Source organism: Scyliorhinus torazame, chromosome 16, assembly GCF_047496885.1.
Source record: "Scyliorhinus torazame isolate Kashiwa2021f chromosome 16, sScyTor2.1, whole genome shotgun sequence".
Classification (NCBI taxonomy): domain Eukaryota; kingdom Metazoa; phylum Chordata; class Chondrichthyes; order Carcharhiniformes; family Scyliorhinidae; genus Scyliorhinus; species Scyliorhinus torazame.
In genome coordinates, this window is record NC_092722.1 from 160,169,242 (window position 1) to 160,195,860 (window position 26,619).

The 26,619-nt window shown below is 39.9% G+C and overlaps 1 protein-coding gene across 8 annotated transcripts in view; it reads left to right on the forward strand.

The window, feature by feature from the left end:
* Positions 1 to 26,619, forward strand: part of LOC140393178 (arginyl-tRNA--protein transferase 1) — a 342,882-nt gene that overhangs the window by 31,645 nt on the left and 284,618 nt on the right. For all 8 annotated transcript variants that reach the window (XM_072479317.1, XM_072479322.1, XM_072479316.1 and 5 more), the window contains 3 exons: positions 11,993 to 12,093; positions 15,704 to 15,949; positions 23,699 to 23,943. In XM_072479317.1, the coding sequence (XP_072335418.1) occupies positions 11,993 to 12,093; positions 15,704 to 15,949; positions 23,699 to 23,943 (592 nt within the window). The remainder of the gene's footprint in view (positions 1 to 11,992; positions 12,094 to 15,703; positions 15,950 to 23,698; positions 23,944 to 26,619) is intronic.

Genomic DNA, 26,619 nt, shown 5'->3' on the forward strand with positions numbered 1-26,619 from the left:
ATTGGCGGCCCAGTAGTACTCACTTAGGCTCGGTAGTGCCAGCCCCCCCCCCCCTCCCCCCATCCCTACTACGCTGCAAGAATCCCCTCCTCACTCTCGGGGTCTCCCCAGCCCACACAAAACTCATAATACTCTTCTCGATTCTTTTGAAAAAAGCCTTCGTGATCACCACCGGGAGGCACTGAAACACAAAAAGGAATCTCGGGAGAACCACCATTTTAACCGCCTGCACCCTACCTGCCAATGACAGGGGCACCATGTCCCATCTCTTAAAGTCCTCCTCCATCTGTTCCACCAACCGCGTTAAATTAAGCCTGTGTAATGTACCCCAATTCCTAGCTATCTGGATCCCCAAGTACCGGAAGTCCTTTGTTACCTTCCTCAACGGTAAATCCTCTATCTCTCTGCTCTGCTCCCCTGGATGCACCACAAACAACTCACTTTTCCCCATGTTCAGTTTATACCCTGAAAACTCCCCAAGTATCCGCATTATCTCTGGCATCCCCTCCGCCGGGTCCGCCACATATAGCAACAAATCATCCGCATACAGAGATACCCGGTGTTCTTCTCCCCCCCTGAGTACTCCCCTCCACTTCCTGGAGCCCCTCAATGCTATGGCCAGGGGTTCAATCGCTAATGCAAACAATAACGGGGACAGAGGACATCCCTGCCTCGTCCCTCTATGGAGCCGAAAATAGTCAGACCCCCGTCCATTCGTGACCACTCTCGCCATCGGGGCCCTATACAGCAACTGTACCCACCTGATATACCCATCCCCAAAACCAAATCTCCTCAGCACCTCCCACAAATAATCCCACTCCACTCTATCAAATGCTTTCTCGGCATCCATCGCCACCACTATCTCCGCTTCCCCCTCTGGTGGGGGCATCATCATTACCCCTAGCAGCTTCCGTATATTTGTATTCAGCTGTCTCCCCTTCACAAACCCAGTTTGGTCCTCATGAACCACCCCCGGGACACAATCCTCTATCCTCATTGCCATTACCTTGGCCAGAATCTTAGCGTCCACATTCAGGAGGGAAATGGACCTGTAGGACCCGCATTGCAGCGGGTCTTTTTCCTTCTTTAGGAGGAGCGATATAGTTGCCTCTGACATAGTCAGGGGCAGCTGCCCCCTTTCCTTCGCCTCATTAAAGGTTCTCATCAGTAGCGGGACCAGCAAGTCCATATATTTCCTATAGAATTCAACTGGGAATCCGTCTGGTCCCGGGGCCTTCCCCGCCTGCATGCTCCCAATCCCTTTCACTACTTCCTCCGTCTCAATCTGTGCTCCCAGTCCCACCCTCTCCTGCTCCTCCACCTTAGGAAATTCCATGCTCCCAGTCCCACCCTCTCCTGCTCCTCCACCTTAGGAAATTCCAAACTTTGAATATATTCAAGAGGCAGCTGGATATAGCACTTGGGGAGAATGGGATCAAAGGCTATGGGGAGGAAGCAGGATTAGGATATTGAGTTGGATGATCAGCCATGATTGTGATGAATGGCGGAGCAGGCTCGAAGGGCCAAAAGGCCTCCTCCTCTTCCTATCTTCTATGTATCTATGACACTTTTATATTCTAGATCCTGTGTTAGTATATTGTAAACCCTGCAGTCTTGGGAAAAAAACGTCACAGTGAATATTAAGGCTTGGGATAATATATGGCGATATGCCAATAGAATCGCAGTCTGTAATAGAATTAGTTAGTTCAAAATATTGCATATCACACCAATCTTGGGACACAGGTTTGACCCTTCTATATCCTCGCTGTGCCAATAGTGCGAGGGAGACTACATACATTGTGTGTGGTCCTCTGTCAGAATTAAGTCACACTGGCCTGGTGTACTTAAAGAGCTTGGGAAGATATTCTGTATGACCTTAGAATTTGACCTTTTGATCCTAATTCTGGGACTCCCAGATAAGAGAATTATTGACACTGATGAAAAAAAGCTGTATCGTATCCTAACTTTTATGGCAAGGAAGAACATCCTTTGCTGCTGGATAATGCTTCAATTCAGAATTAGCATAAAGTTATCACGGGATGCAACACTAACTTGCATACTCCATTCTAAATCTGATATATTCCGTTAAGTATGGGATCCTATCTCAAATATATAGGTTCTGTAATGTCTGATTGCTCCCAAGGTTTTCCATACATTTTGTGGCACCGCCTTGAACTCGTTACACATGAAGGTGTGCACCATTTTACCATGTTCTCATTGCTTTATCCTCCTCTCCCTCATCCTGTAGAGTATCTGACATTAGTTTTCATTGTATTATTGGAATCACCATATTTAATGATTCAGCTGAACCAATTCTGTTGGTGTTCTCCTGCCTTTTTTTGTATTCATGTATGGAGTTGCATTTATGCTGTATCAGTTTTGAGGATTTGCTGCGTTCTTTGTAAAAATGGAAAAAGCTAACAAAAAGCTAAGTTAAGCTTATGTAACCTGTCTCTAATTATTTAACCCTTTAATAACCCTGGTATAGTTGTGGGGAATCTGCATTGTACTAATTCTTTTGTTAGCCCTTCAGATTACTTTTTGTGTTTTAGGTTTCTTTGTGTACAGATCACGAAAAGCTAGCGTGCAGCCATCAAAATGCTAATTATTATCTCAAGGGTTTGAAATACAAAAACGAGGAATCATGGATTGGTACAACACAAAGGAGGCCATTTGGTCTGTCGAATCTGCACCCGCTCTCTCAAAAGAGAAATCCATTTAGTTACACTCCCCCACTTTTTTTTGTCCAATTATTAGTATTTATCCAATTCCCTTTGGAAGGCTGTCATTGAATCTGTATCCACCACTCTCTCACCCTGTGGGTTCCAAATCTGACCATTTGTTGCCTAAAAAAAATCTTCCTCGTGTTGCCTCTGGCTCTCTCATCAATCCGTTTAAATCTGTGTACTCTGATTTAAATTTAAAACAGTGTCTCTTTATATATACTTATCTAAACCCTTCATAATTTTAAATTCATCAAATCTTCCCTGCTGCATGTAGAACAAACTTAGCTTCTCAAAGTATTTGTGATCTATCATCCCTGGAACCATTTTAGTAAATCAGTTTTGCACCCTTTTCCAAGTCTTCATGTCTTTCCTAAAGTGTGTTTCCAGGATTGGATACCACGCACCAGAAGGGATTAAACTAGTGTTCTATGTAGGTTTAGTATAACTTTCTGCCTTTTGTGCTCTATACCTCTATTTATGAAGCCAGGATCCCAGATGCTCCATTAACTGCTTTGTTAACCTATTTTGTCATGTTTGATCTGTGCACAAAAGCTCCAGGTCGCTTTGCTCTTGCATCCTCTTTTAAAATGTATAATTTAATACATGTTATTTAACATCCAGAACTGGATCAGCAGAAATTTTCTTCAATTAAATATTGGAAAGACATTGTTTTTGATCCCCACCACAAACTTTGTTCCCCAGCTATCAACTCCACCCCTCTCCCAGGTAGCTGTCTGAAGCTAAACTAGGCTGTTCACAACCGTGTCATGTTTCACCCCAAAATGGACTTCTGAGTATGTATCCATACTGCTACTAAAACCACCTATTTCCACTTCCATGACATTGCCCGATTTTGCTCATCAGTTGCTGAAACCCTCAATTATGCCTTTGGTACCTTGTGGACGTCAACACTCTTATGGAACACTTCCATATTCTATCCTTCAGAAACTTGTGGTTATCTTGTGGGGGCATCATCATTACCCCTAGCAGCTTCCGTATATAAATTTGTTACTCGCACCAAATTCCGTTCTCCTATCAACCGTATTCTCGCTGACCTACATTGGTTCCCGGCCTAGTAATGCCTTGACTTTAAAATTCTCATCCTTGTTTTCAAATCTCTCCATGTCTTTGCAACTCCCTATCTCTGTAATCTCCTACAGTCCCACAATCCTCCAATCTATTCTGCAGTCCTCTCATTCTGCTTTCTTGAACAACCCTCATTTTAATTGTTCTACTATTGGTGGCCGTACCTTCAATTGCCTTGGCCCTACGCTCTGGAATTTCCTCCCTAAATCTCTCTGACTCTTTACCTCTTGAGATGCTCCTTGAAACCTACCTCTTTGACCAAGCTTTTTGCCATCTCCTCTAATATCTCCTGTGGCTTATTGTCTAATTTTGCTTTACAACGCTCCTGTGAAGTGTGTTGGGCATTTTATTATTTTAAAGGGATTGTTTCAATATAAGGTTGTTATATAGTCTCCTCGTTCTCCCATTTAAAATTCTACATGTGAGTTTCATCTGCCATATGCTTGACCATCCCCTTGGCATATCCATATCCTCTTGCTATCTATTTCTATCCCTTACACTATTTGCTACACTTGCATGTTTGTCTCTTGGGTAAATTTCAAAATTATGCCATGTGCCCACAAATCCAAGCCATTAATGGTCACCAAAGACAGTAGTGGCCCTAGCACTGAATCTTGGGGAACATAGTCCATATCTCCTTTTACTTTGTAAAACAGCCATTCACAACGCCTTGCTTTCTGTCGATTTGCCAATTTTGAATCCTTGCCGCGACTGCCTTTCTTGTCTACGGGCTTCAATTTTGAAACGATTTTTGGAAGTTTATCTTCACAACGTCAACTGATTCACATGTACGGTCAGGAAATATGCCTTGGAATGGGTACAGTCCAATTTCACCAAAATGATACCAGAATGTAAAGGTTTTAAATTATGAAGCTGTGTTGTATATACCTGACTTGTGATCTTTCAAATTCAGGAGGTTGAGGGGGTGATTTAATTGAGGTATTTGGAATGACTGGGATTCAATGGGTAGATACAGAGAAACTATTTCATGGGATATGGAGTAAAGTTGGTGAAATAGAACTGAGATGCAAATCAGCCATTGAATGGCTGATTGGGCTTGAGATGCTGAATGGCCTGTTAAGTAATGGGTTAAGAGACATTCCAATTAGTTGTCTCATTTATGTTACGTATCCAATAATTGACACTGATCTGTAAAGAGGCTTCCGGTGGCCTTTGTGTCAGGTGATGTGAAGATAGTGTTTTGTGCAGAGTCTTGAAGTGAAATAAAGGTCTTTGTGAAAAGGAGAAGAACCTTTGACTCTTTATACAACAGCAGCTAAATGTCTCACAAATGGTAGCAGAGGATGGTTGCTGTGCAAATGTGAAGGGTTGAAAGATACAACTTTTCCAGACCAAACCAAGGAATGAGTGAGAAGAAAAAAAAAGATATATGGCTGAACCTAGGATAAAGATGGCTGGATATGACTACTCCCCCTTATTTTCTGAAAGGGGATCATACGACCATTGGAGAAGTGCAGTAGTTATGTGGACTAAGATAACTGGCTTGGGAAAGAGAAAACAAGGTATGGCATTGGTTCTTTCTCGACCTTGTGACAGTAAAATCCGAAGCAAAGTGTTTTCTGAGCTGGAATTGGAAGAGTTAGACTCAGAAGAAGGTCTGGAGACTCTATTACGTCATATGGATAAGATTTATAAAAAGGATGATTTGTTAAGTGCGTATGAAGCATGGTCGGATTTTGATAGGTTCCGGAAAATAGAGGATTTCTCCATGGAAGACTATATAATGGAATTTAGCAGACTATATGAAAGGCGGCAGAAACACAACCTGGAATTTCCACAGTCTATTTTGGCCTTTAAATTACTTGACTGTGCTAGAGTGAGCAACATGGATAGGCTCCTGGTTTTGAAAGGAGTTCAGTTTGCTGATAAGGATATCTTATTCGATCAAATGACAGAAGCTTTAAAAAAAGTTTCTGGGGAAACTTTCGATTCCGATGGCTCTGATGACTCAAATAGGTCAGTCTGCAATGAAGCAGAATATGGAAGATACACTACCAACAGGATGGCAAAATCGCACGGCTACAAACAGGTTCCAAGACGATAGAAGGAGATTGGGACCCGGAAATTATGAAGACAGAAACCCAGTTAGAACCTACAATAGGAAGATGAAACCCAGAAATGCATGGGGTATGATAAATCAATGTTTTCGATGTGACTCTCAATACCATTATGCTTTCAACTGTCCAACACGTTATAATAGAGTGTTTGAAGCGACACATGACACGGAAGAGTCAGAAGAGGAAAAAGATAGTGACCAGAAAGAAGGCATTGTCCTATTAACAAGCAGTTTTACGCCGGTAATGAGGGTGTTGGTTGTAGAATCCTTCAATTGTGCTGTATTGGACAGTGGCTGCACATCTACTGTGGGTGGAACTGACTGGTTAAAATGTTACCTGGACTCCTTGAATACTGAAAATCGTAACAAGGTTAAGGAATTTGAAAGTTTCACAAGTTTCAGGTTTGGGGATGATAATACTCTGAAGTCGTTGAAAAGAATGGTGATCCCTTGCAATATTGCCGGAGTGAATCATTTCATTAGCACGGATGTTGAATCAAGTGAGATACCTTTGCTTCTGAGCAGACCGTCGATGAAGAAAGCACACATGAAACTGGATATGGAACAGGATAAGGCAACAGTTTTGGAAAGACGGTGGACTTACAATTTATACAGTTGGGACACTATTGTATTCCATTACTGCCAAATAATATTTCAAGTATAGTTAAGGATGTGTTAATGGCAGTTGAAAATGGGACTTTAGCTGATAAAAAGCTTGTTGTATTAAAACGGTATAGGCAATTTGTGCATCCGTCGTCTCGGAAGCTGAAAAATGTATTAAGGGATGAAGACTATACTAAACTGATAGAACAGGTTGGTGATCACTGTGAAGTTTGTAGGAAGTACAGAAGGACACCAGCATGACCGATAGTAACCCTACTTTTGGATTTTAACGACATTGTGGCCATGGACCTTAAGATCTGGGATAAACCCAATAATATATTTATTTTGCATTTTGTAGATTCAGCAACCAGATTTAGTCAATCAACAATTGTACGAAGTAAAGAAAAGAGAGTAATTCTGGATTAAATCGTGGAAAAATGGATTGGGACAGGAATGGACCCACCGGCAAAATTCCTTACAGACAATGGGGGAGAATTTGTTAACGATGAATTTAGGGATATGTGTGAAAACGTGAATATCACAGTTATGAATACGGCTGCGGAAAGCCCGTTTAGTAATGGTATGTGTGAAAGAAACCATGCGGTAATTGATGACATGCCTTGGAAAATTTTGGCAGATAGACCAAACTACAAGCTAAATTCAGCTTTAGCATGGGCGGTACATGCAAAGAATTCATTGCAGATGGTTGGGGGCTATAGTCCCTATCAATTAGTGTTTGCTAGAAATCCTAAAATTCTGTCCATTTTAGATGACCAGCCTCCAGCTTGGGAAGGAACTACAATTAGCTCTGCCCTTGCTGAGCATTTAAATGCATTACATAGCAGTAGAAAATCTTTCTTGGAAGCAGAAGTCTTGGAAAGAATTCGCAGAGCTTTAAGACATAATGTACGGCCATCAGATATTGTTTTTCAGCAAGGAGACATAGTATACTATAAGAGAGACAATTTTAATGAATGGAAAGGCCCAGGGAAGATCATAGGCATAGATGGCAAAACGATTATTTTGCAACATGGCAATCAAACTGTTAGGGTCCATTCATCAAGGATAATGGGTACAGATTACAAATTTTCAAATTTAGACCGAGCAGACAGACATGACGAGGAACCAGTCACCTGGTAAGCACGTGTTACAGAACTATGAGGACCAGTTAACTGATATAGACAGGGTTTCTGTAGAGGAACGCAACACTTCCGGTGAATTAGAACAGGCCATTTTTCCGAAAGGACAACTGCCAAAAGTTGGTACAAAAGTGACATACTTGCGTGAAGGGTCTAGTCAATGGAAGGATGCAACTGTTATTAGTAGAGCAGGGAAGGCCACTGGAAAGTATAAACATTGGTTGAATGTACAGCATTCAGGGGAGGGAGTCAAGACAATGGATTGGGAACACACAGTTCAAAAATGGAGGGCACAGAAACGCAGTGCCAGTTCAGATAGTACATCGGATAGTGAACAGGTCCGCAGGAAAAGGTCGAGTCTAATTGAAAGGACATCCCACAGCAGAAGGAATAGATCAAGCAGTAGCAGTACAGAACGAGTTACCAGGCGGGAGAGGGGACGTAGTTTATCAAGATCTCGAACATGAGTAAGACTACAAATACTAATAGGAGTAGAAGCCCACATGCACGTGAAATTTTGGTGGCTTCCAATAAATTAGATGAAAAAGTTATCAAAGATGCCAAACAGCAAGAACTGCATAGTTGGAGTGAATTTGGGGTATACGCGGAAGTACCGGATAGGGGACAAAGAGCTCTATCCCACAGATGGATTTGCACGGATGGAACTTATAAGGCAAAGGCCAGGCTTGTGGCAAGGGGATTTGAAGAAAACTTAGAAGATCAGGATTTAAGGATAGATTCACCTATGGCAGGAAAGGTTATTTTAAAGATCTTCTTGGCTCTATTAGCCACAAAGGCATGGGAATGCAAATCTACAGATATAGAAGCTGCCTTTTTGCAGGGGCATCAGCTCCAGAGAGACATTTTTCTCCGTCCTCCTAAAGAGGCAACTAACACAGAAGGGGTACTCTGGAAGTTGAACAAATGTGTACATGGATTAAATGATGCATCTAGAGTCTGGTACTTTTCGGTAAGGTCAGTTTTGTTAAAGTTAGGCTGTTGCCAGTTGAAAGCAGATCCGACAATGTTTTACTGGCACTATAAAGGAAATCTTTCTGGCATCTTTATGCTGCATGTCGATGATTTTTTGTGGGGTGGGACTAGTGATTTTGAAGCTATTGTAATCTCTGGTTTGAGGAAAGAATTCAAGGTTGGAAGTCAGGCTTCCGGTGCATTTAAATATATTGGACTGGAAATCGGACAGACTAAGTTAGGGGCAACTTTACGTCAGCAATCTTATTTGGAAAGCATCAGCCCAATAGCAATTAGTCGTGGCTGGGTTTCACAAAAAGATGCAATGGTTTCAAAGATGGAAAAAGAGCAACTGCAAAGTTTAATTGGGCAACTGAATTGGTTGGGTAGACAGGCTAGACCGGACGTGAGTTTTGATGTCTTAGAGTTGAGTACGAAAATGAATGATCCTAAAGTGGAAGACATAATAAGAGCAAATAAAGCGTTGGTCAGACTAAAAATGCAGGAGTGTGTTTTGAGGTTCCCAGTTTTAGGTGATCTTAGGCACTTGAAACTCATAGTTTATAGTGATGCGCCCTATGCAAATTTATGTGATGGGGTTTCAAGCGCAGGAGGCTTTATAATTTTCCTTTTGGTGAACAATGGTAAATGTTGCCCTCTTGTGTGTGAAGCAAAGAAAATAAGGAGAGTGGTCAAAAGCACTTTGGCTGCTGAGACGTTAAGCCTTGTAGAAGCGGTGGATATTGCCTTTTATATATATATATCAGATATTGACAGAAATTTTGGGATTAGGGGATTTGGGTAATATACCTATTGAATGTCACATTGACAATAAATCCCTGTGGGAAAATGTGCACTCTATAAAAAGTGTCAATGAAAAAAGGTTAAGGATAGACATTGCAAGTTTGAAGCAGATGTTGGGACAGAGGGGATATAGCAAACATTAAATGGGTCGACAGTAGCTATCAATTGTCAGACTGTTTTACAAAAAGAGGGGCTAGTTCACAGAATCTTTTGGATGTTGTTAATGATGGGCGCCTGTTTCAGTGACTTTTTTAAAGGGAAAAAAAGTGAAGTGGAGAAATTGCGTGTGTGTTTTTGAGTTTCTTGTAATTTTGTTTTCATCGAATTATTATTTTTTCTCCAAGGAAGGGGAGACTGTTAAGTAATGGGTAAGAGACATTCCAATTAGTTGTCTCATTTATGTTAAGTATCCAATAATTGACACGGATATGTAAAGAGGTGGCCTTTGTGTCAGGTGATGTGAAGATAGTGTTTTGTGCAGAGTCTGTTAAAGTGAAATAAAGGTCTTTGTGAAAAGGAGAAGAACCTTTTACTCTTTATAAGCTAAATGTCTAACATGGCCTACTCTTGTTCCTATCAACACACTTCTTTCTTTCCTTTGGGCCATACCATCTAATCAAACAAAAAGGCAAGTCAGCATTTCAGGTAATTTTTAATGAAATATGGCAACAAAAAATTGCAAACTTTAAGCTCAGAATTATGCACTGTAATATCCTCTTGTTACACTTGTCCCTTAGGCTTGAAAGTTAAAAATAAAATACTATATATCTTGTGTATTAAGTATCATGAAATGTAACTTGTGAATATTTTGAATTAATGGCTGTACTTGAACAGTTTCTAAAAAGCATGCAGTTAGAGAGAGTCTCTAAATTAGTGTAACAAGTTATTGTTACACTAGTTATTGTTACTGAAGGTCATGATGCAGGACGTGTATTGATATTTTCCAAGCTAAATTGTCATCTCATTACAGTCCAAAGATGTGCCGGTTAGGTGGATTGGCCATGCTAAATTGCCCCTTTGAATGTTTGGGTGAGGTTATGGGAATAGGGCGAGGGAGTGGTCTAGGTAGGGTGCTCTTTCCGAGCGTCGGTGCAGACTTGATGGGCCAAATGGCCTCCTTCTACGCTGTAGGAAATCTATGAATCTATGATGCATGAACTGCTATAAGCAACGGTTTGACCAATGGTTCTTTATTAAAGTCAGGCTGTTGGTTGCCTCCAAACGTCAGTACTGTCCCTGACTCTAGCTATGGCATTCTTCTGTGCTCTGAAATTTCTGATGATTGTACTTAAATTATTTAGGCTTTGGTGAAACTTTTCTTTTTTCTCTCTCGTGCTTTCGTGTTCCCTCACGCTCTCTCTCTCTCTCTCGCTTGCTCGCTCCCTCGCTCTCTCTCTCTCGCGCTCTCTCCCTCTCTCCTCTACATACTCCACTGCACACAAGAATCAATAACAGCATAGTGGTGTTCATTGACCCCTGTCTGGAATGATGTTTCCTTGTTTACAAGGCTTGTGTGTTTGCTTATTGCTCGATTATTCCAAATAACTGTTGAGAAGTTTCGCCATCGAGTGTTTGCAACCAGATCCTGATTGAAAGGTATAAGTGAAGTATATGCTTCTTGAGGGGAAAAGGATTGTGACTCTGTGGGATGGCGTGTCAACAAACATGCAACGACATGAAATTCAAACTTGCACGCAGTTCTGTACCGTAGACAGATTGCGTCTTAGAGTATGAGCTTATTGGTAAAAGTTTCTTGGTAGTTTTCCAAATCCATGATTTAAAAATGCTCTACAGCTTTTGGATCCTTTTGAAGAAATATTTTACGGTTCCATCATAATCTATTGTTCTGGCCTGTATTCAGATAAACCAAAGAACTTCCAAGTTAGTTTAAAGTATTGGATTTTTAAAATGTGTATATATACCCGTAACCTATTTTGGAAATCTGCAAATTCCCAATTAAGCAATAAATTGAAACCCTGTGTATAATTTATGGTTCGTCAGCATGTTTTGTCTAGGGTTGCTAGAGTTGTAAAATAATAAGTTAGCGTCTATTGTAGTTGAAACATAATTAGTTGGCTGGTTAAATTTAATAGATAATTTATCGAATGCAACATGTGGGTAAGATCTTTGCTGACATTTTAAAATTGTGGTGTAGCTGACAGGTGTGAATAAAATGTATTTTGGACCTTTTTATTCATTGAAAGAATTCGCTCTGAGGCAGTCTTCACTAAAAGCATCCAGCAATTAACATCAGGAAAGAATGGTGTGAGTTAAGGAAGGAATTTTCAGTATAAATGCATGGGATAATATTCTGATCCACGCTCACTTCCAGAGTATAAGCACATCCATTATTCACCACTATATGAAAATGGTGGCTAATTTTGAAACCCGAAATATCAATTTGCTGTTGCCCACTCAGGATCATATTTACAGTGTTTGCATGGGTTGTAGCCATAAGGTAATAATTTTGATGAAGTCATCCCTGTTATATCATAACAAGTATATCAGAGACAAATTACTTCTGATTATTTTTGATTAGCGATTCACTGTAAAATCAAATCATTTTTGTGCTGTTGTCTTCCCAGATGTCACATTTTGGACGTCAAACCTTCTAAGTCCTCAAAGAAAGCATTAAAGAAAATGACACGGTTTCTTTCCAAAGGAGAAGTAGTAAAAGGAGGTGATGGTAAGTGTTTTTTAAAAAAAAGAGTGCCCAGTTTTCTTTCCCAATTAAGGGCCAATTTAGCATGACCAATCCACCTACACTGCACCTCTTTTGTGTTGTGGGGGTGAGACGCATGCAGACACGGGGAGAATGTGCAAACTCCACACAGACAGCGACCTGGAGCCGGGATCGAACCTGGGTCCTCGGCACCGTGAGGCAGCAGTGCTAACCACTGCACAACAGTGCTGCCTCAAGGTGGTGGTAAGTATACTGTATTGTTCTACTGACTGCTGTGACTCCAATAAATTCAGTTCTGATGCGTTAACTAGTGTGTATTATCCTATATCCTTTGGTTGATGTTTCATTTTATTTTCCTCCACCCTTCCAAACTTCTCTGTTTCATAAGGGAGTGACTTGTTTTGAGGCAAAATTCATGGCTGCTTGTGAGACTCGTACATCTCTGCCACTGGCAGAGATTCTTGTGTGAGTAAAGCTGTCGGTGAGGCTCTGAAGGTAAACCTGAACCTGTCTTCACGGAGTGCCTCCCCAATGTGATCACTAATGGAGTCCTAGCTGAGTTTAGTTCTTTCTGCACATCCTCTGAGCACCAACCTCAGAAAAACAAGGACAATTGCTTCACCATGATCCTACCCTTGTTGAGGACAGTTAGCTCTTCCCAGGCAAAAGTTTTAAGCTGTGAGATTCCTGATCCTGTACAGTTAAAACACTACCATGTCATTCAGTAGACTGTTGTAAGTGCTGTAATTTAGAACATAAGATGTACCTATTTTCGACATATAGTAACTTTGAACTGTGGGCGGCATGGTAGCATGGTGGTTAGTACTGTTGCTTCACAGCTCCAGGGTCCCAGGTTCGATTCCCAGCTTGAGTCACTGTCTATGCAGAGTCTGCACGTTCTCCCCGTGTCTGCATGGGTTTCCCCCAGGGGCTGCAGTTTCCTCCCACAGTCTAAAGATGTGCAGGTTAGTTGGATTGGCCATGCTAAATTATCCTTAGTGTCCAAAAAGGTGAGATGGGGTTACTGGGTTACGGGGATAGGGTGGAGGCATGGGCTTAGGTTGGGGTGATCTTTCCATGGGCCGGTGCAGACTCGATGGGTTGAATGGACTCTTTCTGAACTGTAAATTGTTGTATGTCTATGTATGTAGGTTACCGTTGCAATCTCATATCTGAAAATAAGGTACCTCTTTAGAAAGTAAAATTAATCAAATAATTATTGCATGCTAATCTGGATTGGTACCTACATTTTTAACAAATACAATTTCAGTTTTCTGCTGGCAAATATGAATGGGGTTACCATTCCAGGGTCAGTTTTACTAAATGCTTGGATGTAATTTTTCACACCTCCTTTATTTCAAAATTGCTTGGGAACTTTTCAGTGATAATTTCATGTTTCAAAGAGGGTAACAATCAAAGAAATAAGAGTTGGAAGCTTGGTGTAAGTTTTTAGATTTGGGGACAAAAACGTTTTGACATTATGTCTCTCTAACCAGTAGCAAGGTGTTTTTTTAAATAAATAACTCTTCAGATTGGAAAGACACCTCAGCACTTCAGAGAAAGGAAGAAATAGACATCCAATGTCCTGAGAAACCATGGCCACCACCTCCGTGCCAGTAAATTACAGAGCTCTCTGTGTAGCTAAAACTCAATTTCCTTACCCAATATCCTTAAGTAGCAGATGTCTAATTTTAACTAGTTGATCTTGCATACCAAATTGCTGTACATTCTCCACTTCTAAATTAGTAGTGGATAAAAATAAAATAAGTGACTCTTTTTAAAAAATCATATTCATTTCCAATTTTCAAGGATCAATAGAATTTTGAAATCTAATTGACAAACCAAGAGTAAAAGCCCTAGAATGCCATTTAATGAAAATAGAAGAAAACTTATCGGTCACTAAATTAATGCCTCCAACGACCCCCTTTACATGTCATAAAACCATTATTGTTGTGGAAACATAGGAACACACATAGACTGTTCAGCTCCTCAAATCTGTTCTGTCATTTAATTAGATCTTGGCTGCTCTGTGTCTGAATTCCACCTATCCACCTTGGTTTAGTAACCCTTCGTATCCTTACCGAGCACAAGTTATCAGTGCCAGTTTTGAAATATTCCAATTAATTAAATTAACAGCTTTTTGGGGGAAATGGCAGGCGAGGGGGGGGGGGAGAGAGAGAGAGAGAGAGAGAGAGAAGATTTCCAGTACCTCTTGATGTGGAAAAAATGCTTCCTGACATTACTCTAGATGTCCCGAGCTGTGTAGGTTAGGTTGATTGGCCATGCTAAAATTGCCCCTTAGTACCCAAAGATATGCAGATTAGGTGGGGTTACATGGATAGGGTAGTGGGCCTAGGTAGCGTGCTTTTTCAGGGGGTCAGTGCCGGCTTGATGGGCCAAATGGCCTCCTGCACTGTAGGGATTCTATGGGTGAGCTTTAATTTTAATATTATGTCCTGAATTCTCCCACTAGAGGATATTGTTTCTATTTATTTACTTTACCAAATCATTAAATCTTCATAAACAGCTAAATTAGATCACTTCTTTTAATTTTTCATACTCCAGGGAATACAAGCCTGTTTGTAACCTGGATGAATATGCTCTACATCCCGTACATCCCGTCCAAGCCCAATGTATCTTTTGAGATATTGCCCAAAATTGAATGCAGGTCTGACCAAGGTTCTGTGCAATTGAAGCAGCACTTCCTCTCTTTGTTTTCCAGTTACCTTGAGTTGAAGGCCAACATCCCACTCACCTTTTTGATTACTTTTTGTACCTTGTATATTAGCTTTTAGTGATTGTGTACCTGCTTGGCTGCTTCACATCTCCTTAAGTCTTTCTAGGGTCCACAGTGGATGGCCTCACACTTCCCCAAAATGAACTCCACCTGCCACAGTTTTGCCCACTCATTTCATCTATGCCCCTTTGTAACTTCCTGCTCCCATCTACCCAACTTATTTTGTCTCTTACTTTGTCAGATCCTGTCAATCAGAATCAATTAGCCTAATTGTGTGCCTCTTATCTCAATTAATTGCCATATCACAAAATTATATCCATTTTAAAAATTCTCTCTTGTGCAGATCCTAATTAAATGTTTTCTGGTGTCCATCCGGATCACCTCCATAGACACTCCCCTGTTGATAATCTTAATGACTTCCTTGAAAATACTCAGTGATATAACCTGTCTTCACAGATCTGTACTAATTACACATGGTTTGCTGATCAGGTGACAGTTCTATTGCATCATTTAACTTTAATGTGGGTTAAAAAAATTGAATGTTGCTTGAATATTTATTTATATAAGGGAAGCTGGGTAAACAGCGTCAACGTTTAGCCTAGTGTGCCATGAAATATGGGGCTAATTTCATTTAAAATTCCAAGATAGCACCCGTCAAACTATTCCCTTCATAGACTTTCACCTTCGCTTTTGGTGAATTGACTTGGACAATTAAGCTTATAAGTAAGATTATTATTTCTTGAAGGGGGAAGATTGAATTGTTCAAGTCAAAAGACAAAAAGCTCAAAACATTTCAAATATGTACGTTTCAAAACTCTGGTTAGTACCTCCAGTGTGATCTACATTGTATTTTATGTCTTTTCATGTGTTATGAAGTTGAACCCATGGATTCTCACAGTGAAGACATTGGAATTGGGCATCAACCTGTTGCATGTACCTCGGAGTTCAATATAGAGATAGAGAAACCTTTGAAGATTGTGAGCCTTGAAGAAACGGAGTCTACTGAAATACAGGAGAAACCTCAACCAGATGCTACCAGTGGAAAAGGGGAACCAGGACAAAAACATCCATCTGTGGGAGAAAATGTTTCCACTCATTCATTTAAACGTGTTCCCAAACCAGGTAGGTTTTAACAATTTGAATGAATTAGTGGAAATTATTACACCAGGTTCTGGAAGCAATCCCATCAGTTTTTATGTTTGAAGTAGTGTGGCAGGTTGATCTGTTACATTTAGTGTTTATACCAATTATCACTAAATGGAGACTAGTGAATTGAATTTTATGAAGTGTTTCTTGTTCCCTTGCTGGTTAGGAACTATGAAGAATAGATAGACCAATCTTACTGTGACTGTGGTCTAATAGGGCCAGGATTTCTGTTGATGGTATCTGAAGGTGACCACATAGCTTTGTTTAAAGTTGTGACATCTGATTGTTCAAATTAGCCTTAACATCAGGTCATAAGCAAGGCCACGAGGGAAGTGGAAGTTTATTACATGGGCTCTTGGGATTTTGTACCACTGTTCCCGGAATTAGATTTTGCTTTTCTTCCCGTTTATAATTAGGGCTGCTGATTAATGGTGAGGAAAGTCAGTGATTCCTTCATGGCATATGATCCAGAACTTTTATTTGTATTTCACAAATTACATTCCATAGATCCTGAATCTGTGACTTGGTCATAATGTTCCCATCTACCAAAATGTGCTACTTTGGGCAATTTAATTCAACGTCTGATGCTGGATATTAGATTATACACATTAGATACAATCTGTTGTTTTTACTCTGTTTTAGAATGGAGTGTTAATTCAATCACATTATTAAGATTCCCCCATTGTCTGTCTTTTGGGTTTCCCTCTGAGCAGCCTTTTGGTCCTCTTTCTGAACTGGCGTGCCTAGCAGCTTTTTAAAGGTGTGTCTTTAGAACTCCCCATTGTTGAAATTTGCTTCTTATTGCTCGGTTCTCAATTTTTCTTTGCAAAAATATATTTCATTCATAAAATATCTAAGATCTACAAAATATTTCAAATTGTCATCATAGGAAAATGTAATGATATTCACATTTTCTATTTGGATCATGTTGCACTTTGAGGTGCTTCAGTACAATACGAATATTACAAACATCTCAAAATGCTCATTACAGAAAGGGCAGCGATGTTCAAATTAGCTACATAGGTCATGTTCTGCTCTGAGGTGCTTCAACACATTTGAATTTACTATATTATAATTTGAGAGACTATGTTCTCCTGCCGTAGCTGAATTGCAACGGCGTACAATCCCCTTGGGAGCGCAAACCTGTAGGCAATTCAGTTTTGCACGATATGCAAATTTATGAGCGAGTCCCAAGGGAATCCTGCTTTCAGGCGGTCCGATAGCGAGGTCCTGCACTCTTTCCCCCATGGATCTCCATGGGATCTCTTTATCCACCCAAGCAGGCAGATAGAGCCTCTGTTTAATGTCTTGTTGGAAAGTTGGCACATCCAACAGTGCAGACCTTGCTCCGTGTTGCACTGCCAGCCTAAAGTTTCTGTGCTCAAGCCCTAGAGTGTGACTTGAACTGTAATTTTGTGATCCAAAGGCAAGAGTGCTACCAACTGAGGCGTACAATCTCATGTTACTTTTATGACATCTGCTTGTGGTAACATAAAATGTATAGTTCTTCAAGTATTAAAATAGGATCAAATATTACACTTTAACTACCAGCTGAGCAATATTTCCTCTAGTATTCCACGACAGTATTGGAAACATTGAATATTTTCAACTTTAGATTCAAGGTTTTAATAAACTGAAATCACCAGCAGGTGGCAGCGCAGTACAGCAATTTTGTCTGAAAGTGAAATGTAAGAAAATGTAGGAGACTGGCACTGTTGCTGTATGTTTTTAGTAGGCTGTTGCACATGTGCTTTGCTTTATTTTAAAAAAAAGACATTGGAAGCAAAATAAATGTGGATGAGTTGCATCGCTTTTGCTTTACATACTATTGTAAACAGAATTGTCCCCCAAACAACGCATATTACATTCCACTGCAGCACTATTGTGTCCCCCTTGTCGTTTGAACTACTTACTGAAAACTTCATTGGGCAAACTTGATGAGCACATTGGCAAGATGCGGTTGATGTTAAATTAACAAGCTGGTTCATTTTGAAAATGGACATAACACAACTGAACAAAAGTAACAATTCCAGATTTTTACAAAACTTTTAACAACGCAACATAAACATGCAGTACCATCTCAAATAAAGATGGAATGTTTAATTTTGTTTTATTCCTTTTGGATTATCTTTTTGGTTAACAAAAGTGACCTGCTATACCTTGGATGCCAGTTCTGGGCAAGATCTACTTTCTGGTGGCCTGTTAGGCTGAACGTGGGTTTGTCTGCCCTTTTTGTTAATTATACCTCAGGAACAGAATCTTAGCAGACAGTCCTGGCAACTCACCCTGTTGTGCTCAAATCAATTCCATCACATCAATATGTGAATTATCATGGAATCTTCTTGTTTGAACCATGCTGACTGATGCATTCCCACCTGAATTTTAGTCTACCATCTTCCGACTATGTTGTCCATCCCCGGAGAGCTTAGTAGCATTTTTAACATTAAACCAAGGTCCCTGCAGCAGCACGATTGGAAAGGCCAAAATGTAACAGCAGCCTTATGAGTTTCCAATTTTTGCTTTATTTTGCTTGATTAAATTTTAGTTAAATTTCTGTTAAGTTTTTTTAAAAATCTTATAATGTTTCGAAGAGTAAGGCATTGCCCTGATTTTTTTCAGACTGCTTTAGTTGATTTCTTTTAGCATTTGAGGTTAATTAGAGGAACTGAACTTTACTCTGATAAAATTATCTAAACAAGAACTTCCAGTGTTGAGAGGAAAGCCACTTTAAATAAATAGATCATTGCTTTCCTACTGCTATTATTTTACAGTCCTTATAATATATGTTTAAACTTCTCGCTGGGAAAGGAATGACTAAGGGGGTAACCTGTTGAAGTCTTTGCGATTGGGAAAATGTTTGATAGGGCATATGTAGAGAGGATGTTTCCATTTGTGGGTGAGATAGGAACTTGGGGCCATAAATATGAGAAGGCCACCAAAAAATCCAGGAAAAACTTCCTCATGCAGAGTGGTTAGAATGTGGAATTCTCCACCACAAGGGTTAATTAGAACAAAGAATGCAAGTACCTTAATGGAGAAACCGTATGCACATGAGAGAGAGAGAGGAATTGAAGAATCTGTTAGGATTAGATGAAGTGGGATGGAGAGAGGCTTTTGTAGAGTACAGACCTTTTTGAGTTGAATGGCCTGTTTCTGTGCAGGAAATATGTTGCATTACTTGGTAAATACAGGGAAGGTCCCATGTTGCTGTGAGATGTCACCTGCGTAAGCAGCTATTCAGGGTTGAGTAATGTGGTAGAGATAGATAGATCGATATTCTGGAGCATTGCTCGGTTATCTTTGAATGTCAGAGAGAAAACCAGAACTTGCACCAAGGAGATTAGAAATGGCCCATGTCGATGGAGAATTGTACCTGGCATGTGGCAGGATCAGGTTAAATGGTCTTTTCTCATATCATGATTTATGCTAGCAATTCAGTGTGACTTTTTTTTGTTTTTCAATTCTGGGCTGACTTTTTCCCTCTCATAACCTAGTTTGGAATGCAATTAGAACTAATGGAATGGAAGGCCGAGTGATCTTTCCTGGTAATTGTAACAATCCTACCCTGAAACAAATATGCATATTCTTAGCCTAGGTATCAGTGGGTGTGAGTCCAAAGCACCAATTATCATATAATTAGGCACAAACGATTACTGGCAGTATTATTCACAGACACCATTGCAAGAATGTGTTTAAGAAAGAATGAACAGGACTGGAAACGAAGTAAAATTAAGAAATAGCAAAGGGTCCATACTAGTGGGGCTCGGCTACAGATCTCCTTTGAGTGGAGATATAGTACTGGGGTGCAAAAATGTGGAACTGTCAGAATTATATCGCAAAAACACAGTGGTCACATAGACAGAGAAATCGAAACGTTCAATTTGTAAAGGCCTAGTGATGTGTATGTAACAAGTGAGAATTAGTTAACAATCTGATGGCCGGTGAACATCATTAAGAACAGTGATCATGAAATGATCAAATTTGGCATTAAGTTTAAAAGGAGTCACAAACTGAAGGTTGACTTTGAAGGGATGAGACTTAAACTGATTTCATAAGCACAGTTATTGAATCTCTCTTCTCTTGGCATCTTAGAATTTCAAGTTAATTCTCATTAGGTTGCAGGATTTTGATTGTTTTAAGTGCATCTCGCGTAGTAAAAGTGAAATGTGATGGGGAATGTACAAGACACCATGTGAAGAATATTGATGTTCCAATTTAGATCTAAGTTTGCATTGAATGTTGGTCCTCGTGAAGAATCGATATTCTGAAATGGTTGACTGTTAATATGACTTCAATTGTAATTTTGTTATACTTTTAGTTGATTGTTATAGTGGAATGTTTGAAACGGTCAATGCAGAATTTGATCAGCAAGTATTGAAAGAAATGTGCCTTTTTAAGATACACAAATAAGACTGTCCTGGTAAACCCATTGTTCCAGTCTTTACTTTCCATGGAACTTATCTCTTCCTATTGTAACTTTATTTTTCCTCCCTTATCTGCTGTCTTTCTCCCCACACCCCAGATGCATGTGCGACTCTTCAAATTGTACTCTACTACTTTAACAGTTTCTAGTTTCCTGGCCCTAATATCGCCTTTTCACCAAATATGTCCAATTCCCCCAAAAAGGTGACCTTGAACGGGCACCCAACCAATCCCCATCTACCACCACCCTCTTCTGCCTGACTGAACTTGTTCTCGTATTGAACCACTTCTCCTTTGACCCCACTCAATTCTTCCAAGTAAAAGATGTTGCTATGGGCGGCATGGTGGTCCAGTGGTTAATTTTGCTGCCTCACAGCCCCAGGGATCCGAGTTTGATTCCGGCCTTGGGTGACGGTGGGGAGTTTGCATCGGTTTCCTCCCACAGTCTAAAGTTGTGCCGGTTAAGTGGATTGGCCATGATCAATGCGCAGGGTTACAAGGATAGGGTGGGGAGGTGACCAAGGTAGAGTGTTCTTGGAGGGTCGGTGCAGACTCAATTGGCCGAATGGCCTCTTTCTGCACTCGATGGATTCTATAGATTCTAGCTATGCCTGTCTTTGTGTGGGATATCTTAAAAAGAGTACTTTTCTTTCATTACTTAGTGATCAAATTCTGCATTCACCGTTTCAAACATTCCACTGTAACACTCAACTAAAGCAAAACAAAATTATAATTAAAGCCATCTTAACAGTCAACATGAAGTCCCCTTCTCACCTCTTCCAGGTACATTTTTGACTGTATTGGTGCTGTTTGCTGTTTTTTGCCCTGGAAAATTTAATCAACTTCACTTTCAATTGCTATCTCTTCCTCGACATCACATAACCGAAAGGTGCTCTTTCCAAGAGCCGGTGCAAACTCGATGGGCCGAATGGCCTCCTTCTGCACTGTAAATTCTATGAAACCCATTATCAACTCTTCCCTTCTCTTCCTTGACTTCTCAACCTGTCCCCAGAAATGGAAACATTCAACAAATATTCATTATAAGCCCATTGACCCCCAAGCTTCCTCAACTACATTGCCATCTGCCCCACTTCCTATAAAGTCTCCCTTATTCCCAGATTCTCCATCTAAGTCCCATCTGTTCTGCTAGTGTCACTTTCCATCCTGGTGCTCCTACTATGTCTTTTTCCCTCAACTGAGGAAACGCCCATCATGATTGGCAACGCCCTTGTTCATGGCCATTCATTTCCCACATTTCTGCTCTCACCCCTTTGCCTCCCTCCCAGAACGTTGGGTGTGTTTCCTTTTCTCCTCACTTTCCACCTTACCAGCCTCCACATTCAACGGGCTATTCATCTTTGCCTCCTACAGTGTGATTCTACCACCAAGCATGTCTTTGCCTACCCTTTCAGCATTTCAAAGGGATTATTTGCTCCTCATCACTCTGATCCACTCAATCACTCACCTTCTACGAGACTTTACCATTGTACTTTCTTCTTTCTGATTGTCCAAGGATCCATACAATCCTTTCAGGTGGTACAGCAATTTGCTTGCACAACCATCTATTTAGCATATGTATTTGCTCCTGATGATGTGACCTTCTCTAATTTGGGAAGACGAATCACAGATTGAATGACAGCTTTGTGGAACACCTCCATTTGATTTGCAGATGTGACCTCGAGCTGCTAAGCATGTACTTTTAACTCTCCATCCTTCTTTTCATCTGACCACCTGCCCTTACACTGTTCCAGTGATGCTCAAAGTAAACTTAAGGAACAGTGTCTCATCTTTCAACTAGGTGCCTTCTGTACTCAAAATTGAATTCAACCATTTCAAATCATAACCTTTGCTCCCACCATTTCTTTCTGGTTATTGGTGATGATTCTGCATTTTCCATTTATATCTCCTGTGGACCGAATTTTCTTTTAGTTGTCCCATTGCCATCTCCTTTTATGTAGCACCATCATGCCTTTTGCTATTTAATCTCTCTTATCTTCCCTTTTGTTCTTTCCATTCTGTCGATGGTTGAACCAGACTGTTCGCAACGTGGGTATCATAGTTGACCCCGATGTTTTTCCAACCAGACATTGTCACCATCATTAAGATTGCCTTTTCCCATCTTCGTAACATTACTGAACACACCCCAACTCAGCTCATGCCTTTTTTAACCTCTAGGTTTGACTATACCAATTAACTAATTTGGACTCGCACTTTCTTCCCTCTGAAAACTGGAGGCTGTCCGAAAACTGTGCTGCCCGTGTCCTAATTTGTACCAAATCCCGTTCACCCTGCGCTCGATGGCCTACACTGACTCCTGGCTAAGCAAAGCTTGAATTAAAGAAAAATCTCTGTTTTCAAATTCCTCCATGACAATCCTTTGAGATATCTACATGACCTAATTCTGGCCTCTTCAGCATCGCTGATTTTGATCACACCCCCATTGGTGGCCATACTTTAGTAGCCAAGACTGAAGCTCTGAAAATCCCTCTCTAAACGTTTTGAACTCTGTATCTCGGTTTCTTTCTTTAAAATTCTCCATCAAACACGCCTCTTTTGATCAAGCCTTTTGGTCATCTCCCCCAATAGTACTTTGCATGGTTTTGTGTCAGGCTTTGCTTCAGATCTCTTATTGATAGAAGGGAGCTATACAGATAGTCCAAAGATGTGCAGGTTAGGTGGATTGGCCATGCTAAAATGCCCTTTAGTGTCCAAAGGTTAGAGGGTTACGGTGATAGGATGCGGGAGTGGGCCCAGGTAGGGTACATTCTTGGAGGGCCAGTGCAGACTTGATGGGCCAAATGGCCGCCTCCTTCACTCGGGATTCCATGAAATACAAATTGATGGTTCACCCACACCCCTCCTTTCCTGTCTCTAGACATTTTAAAATCTATGACATTAACTTTTTCCAGTTCTGACGACAGGCCATCAACCTGAAATGTTAACCTTTTCTCTGCCCATAAATGCTACCTGACTTGTTTTGTATTTCCAGTTCTTTGGGTGGCATTTTCTGCCCCTCCCAGCCAGTGTGATCTTCTGGTCTACCGAAGTCAGCCCCCTGCGGTGAGGTGGGCAAGTGAGCCGTGCACCCACCCAGCGACCTTGGTGGGACTGGAATATTACACATGGCTCGCTGCGGGAAAACCTGCCACCGAGGGAGCTGGAAAATCCTGGCTTTTTTTTTTTAATTTTGGATTTCCGCGATATGCAATATCTTGCTTCAGCACCTGCTTCTTTGTTTTTCGTCACAACGTTACCCTATTTTAAGACTTGAACCAAGTTTTTTTTTTTTTTTCTTTACCAAAGGCAAAGGAGCTGATCCAAATAAACCCCCTTGCCGCAAAACAAAAGATATTCGAAGGGAGCTAAAGTTGAAAAAACTACTTCAGAAGCAGCAGCAAAAAGAAGTGGCTGACGTATCCCAAGAACCCTCCTGTGCCAACCCTCATACTGTCCCATTGGAGCACCCTGTCCCTCAAGCAAATCAGCCAAAATCATTGGAAGAATTCATTTCTGAGTCTTTAACTCCAGGTGCAGCACACCAACTAGAGGTACTTCATTAATTTTAGTACGGTTTACCTTCCTGGACCGTTTGTCCTTCAATATTCTCATAGTAATCTCAGAAAAGAATGTTTCAGGTGCCTTCTATTTAGTATTATTAGTTATTTAGCAAATTTGCTTTGACCATAATACTTTTTAAATGCCTTGTTAATGAAGATCCACAGTTGGTAAAGTTATTTTATTTACGGTAATTTACCTCTTTATTGACTATTCAAAATTGCCCTTTTGAATCATTTAACCTTTGCATATCAGTTTGCAATCATTTGCAATTTTATTTTTGAATAGATTTTGCAAAGTTTTGGTCTCACCTGCATGAGTGTTAATGCAAAATATGGCTATGTAGATGCATCCATTGCTAATGTTCTCCTCAACACAAAATATTATTCATGCTTTTTTACCTTTTGCATCCATGCTTTTCCCTACATATGGACTCCCAAGTTTTGTAATAGGGTTAGATTGTGTTCATCAATAGATAAATAAATACATTTCCCTTTAACAGTGTCATTATTTATAAATTGCAAAATATAGAAAGTTTATAATGGATAACGTTCAAGAACATTTCATAAACTGGACTAAAACTTTGAAAAGGTGCTTTTCTAATGTGACAAAATACTTGCTACTCTTTTAGCTAAAGATCTTGCAACAGGTCCTGTAACATTTCAAACATGTCCATAGTACTGAAAAAAAATCTCAAAATATTTCTGATTGAGGAGTTGTGTTTTTGAAATCCAAATATTAACCAGAAGAATAAGCTAGCTGCCTTATTGTTTCTTCAATCACTCCACCACATGCTCTGACTAAATATGTCTGAATATAATTGACATGGCCTGACGATTGTTTCATCTGAAAATTATTTTCCAAACCTATGATAGGATTTCTCAACTCACCAATAAACATTTCAAGCTTACTTTTTAGTAAAGATATCGATCATATTTTGGCATGGACTTGACACTGTAAATCAGAAGAACTTAAATTAACCAAACATAACAGGTATAATAACTTGCAGTACATAAATAAATCAGTAGAGGGCAGTGTGACAGCACATAAATGTGGAGGAGTTGAACAATCCGCAAGCAGGCCTCTTGCAAACTGTTCCTTATAGAAACTAAAGCTAAGCATGCTTCTGTGCATTATTGCTGAATGCTCCAATAATTGTATTCAACATGTAACTGAGGAAATTGGATGCATATATTATAACTCATTAACATTAAAATGTTTCAAAACATCTTTTTGATGAAGTTAATAGTGTATTTCCTCCCCCCCATTATGTACAATTCCCAGTGAAACATGCAAACAAAATATATTAATAAAGGCTGACAAATATAATAATAATCAAACAATTGTTGGCTTATTCTGAGCCATATTGCTTAATGATTCCTTGCATATTCTGTTTATATTTTACAAATCTTAATTTTGTATTTTCTAAGTAAGATCATTTTTAACTAACTGCTTAAAGAACAAAGAGAGCAAAGAACAATACACTACAATAGTTGTGGGAAACCATCTCACAGTTATACTTATGCATTTAGAAGTATGCCTTTTAGCAAGCTTTCTTTTGGAAACAAATAATAAGTATTAGGCCAATTAATAAGTAATTTGTTCTGAAATTTTAATGCATCATTTTAATGTTTTGGAGAAGTTATTGAATGACTAGTGAACTTTTTGATAGAAATATTGTTGATTTTAACTCTCAGATTAAAAAGGAGCATTTTTGTGAATTTTGCGGGTCTAGGTTTTGTCTTGAGGTAATTAGTAGCTTTGCAAGTTGTGCGCTTCATGTGGTTCAGAGGGTGAGCAGAAACAATGTGGTTCCTGTCATTTCTGGGCTGCAGCTGATTCAAACAATTGACTGAATTGTTTGAGAGTTTCACTTTTGCAAAGAATGACCTTGCCTTTGTTCTAACCATTCTTGGAATGTACAGCTGAAATTAAAAATGTATATTGTGGTGAATGTATATTGTGGTATATTCATGTTTTACTGAACGGCTTTTGTGTGCTTTAATTGAAGTTTGCTTTTATTCAGTTTACTCTACTTTCCCTCCTTTAATTTGCTCAGCAGCGTGCGTCATTTGGTGCCTGAGAGGAAGTGGTGCTCTTTAGTACTCTTTAACCCATCCTGCTCAGTGTCATGTAGCAGCTAATGTGAGATGCAGTAGTATTTTAAAAAATAATTGGTTTGTTTGTTTTTAAAAGTTTTCCCTTTTTCTCCACATTTAAATCTTTCCAAATATTGGCACCTTTTTTAGGAAACTGTGAACACTCCAAGTAAGCAGTCTTTGGCAATTTCTGAATGTTTTGTCAAAATACTAAAAGGTGAATAAAACTAACCAACGACCACCTGCTTATCCAAATATTACCTATTTGTCAAAGTAACTCAATCTTTTGAGTTGGAAATATTCATATTATCTTCAAAGTGCTTACAAACTCAATTTGCCCGACAAGTGATATAATATAGAATACAGGCAAAATGTAGAAGTGAGAATGTTCGCTGATGATTTCGGTGTTCAGTTCCAGTCACAACTGTTTGGACAATGAAGCAGTCTGGCCCACATACAGAAAAACATGGACAACGTTCAAACTTGGGCTGATAAATGCCAATGCCAAGCAGCGACTATCGCCCAAGAAAAGAAAATATAACCATCTCCTTTTGACATTCGACGGCATTA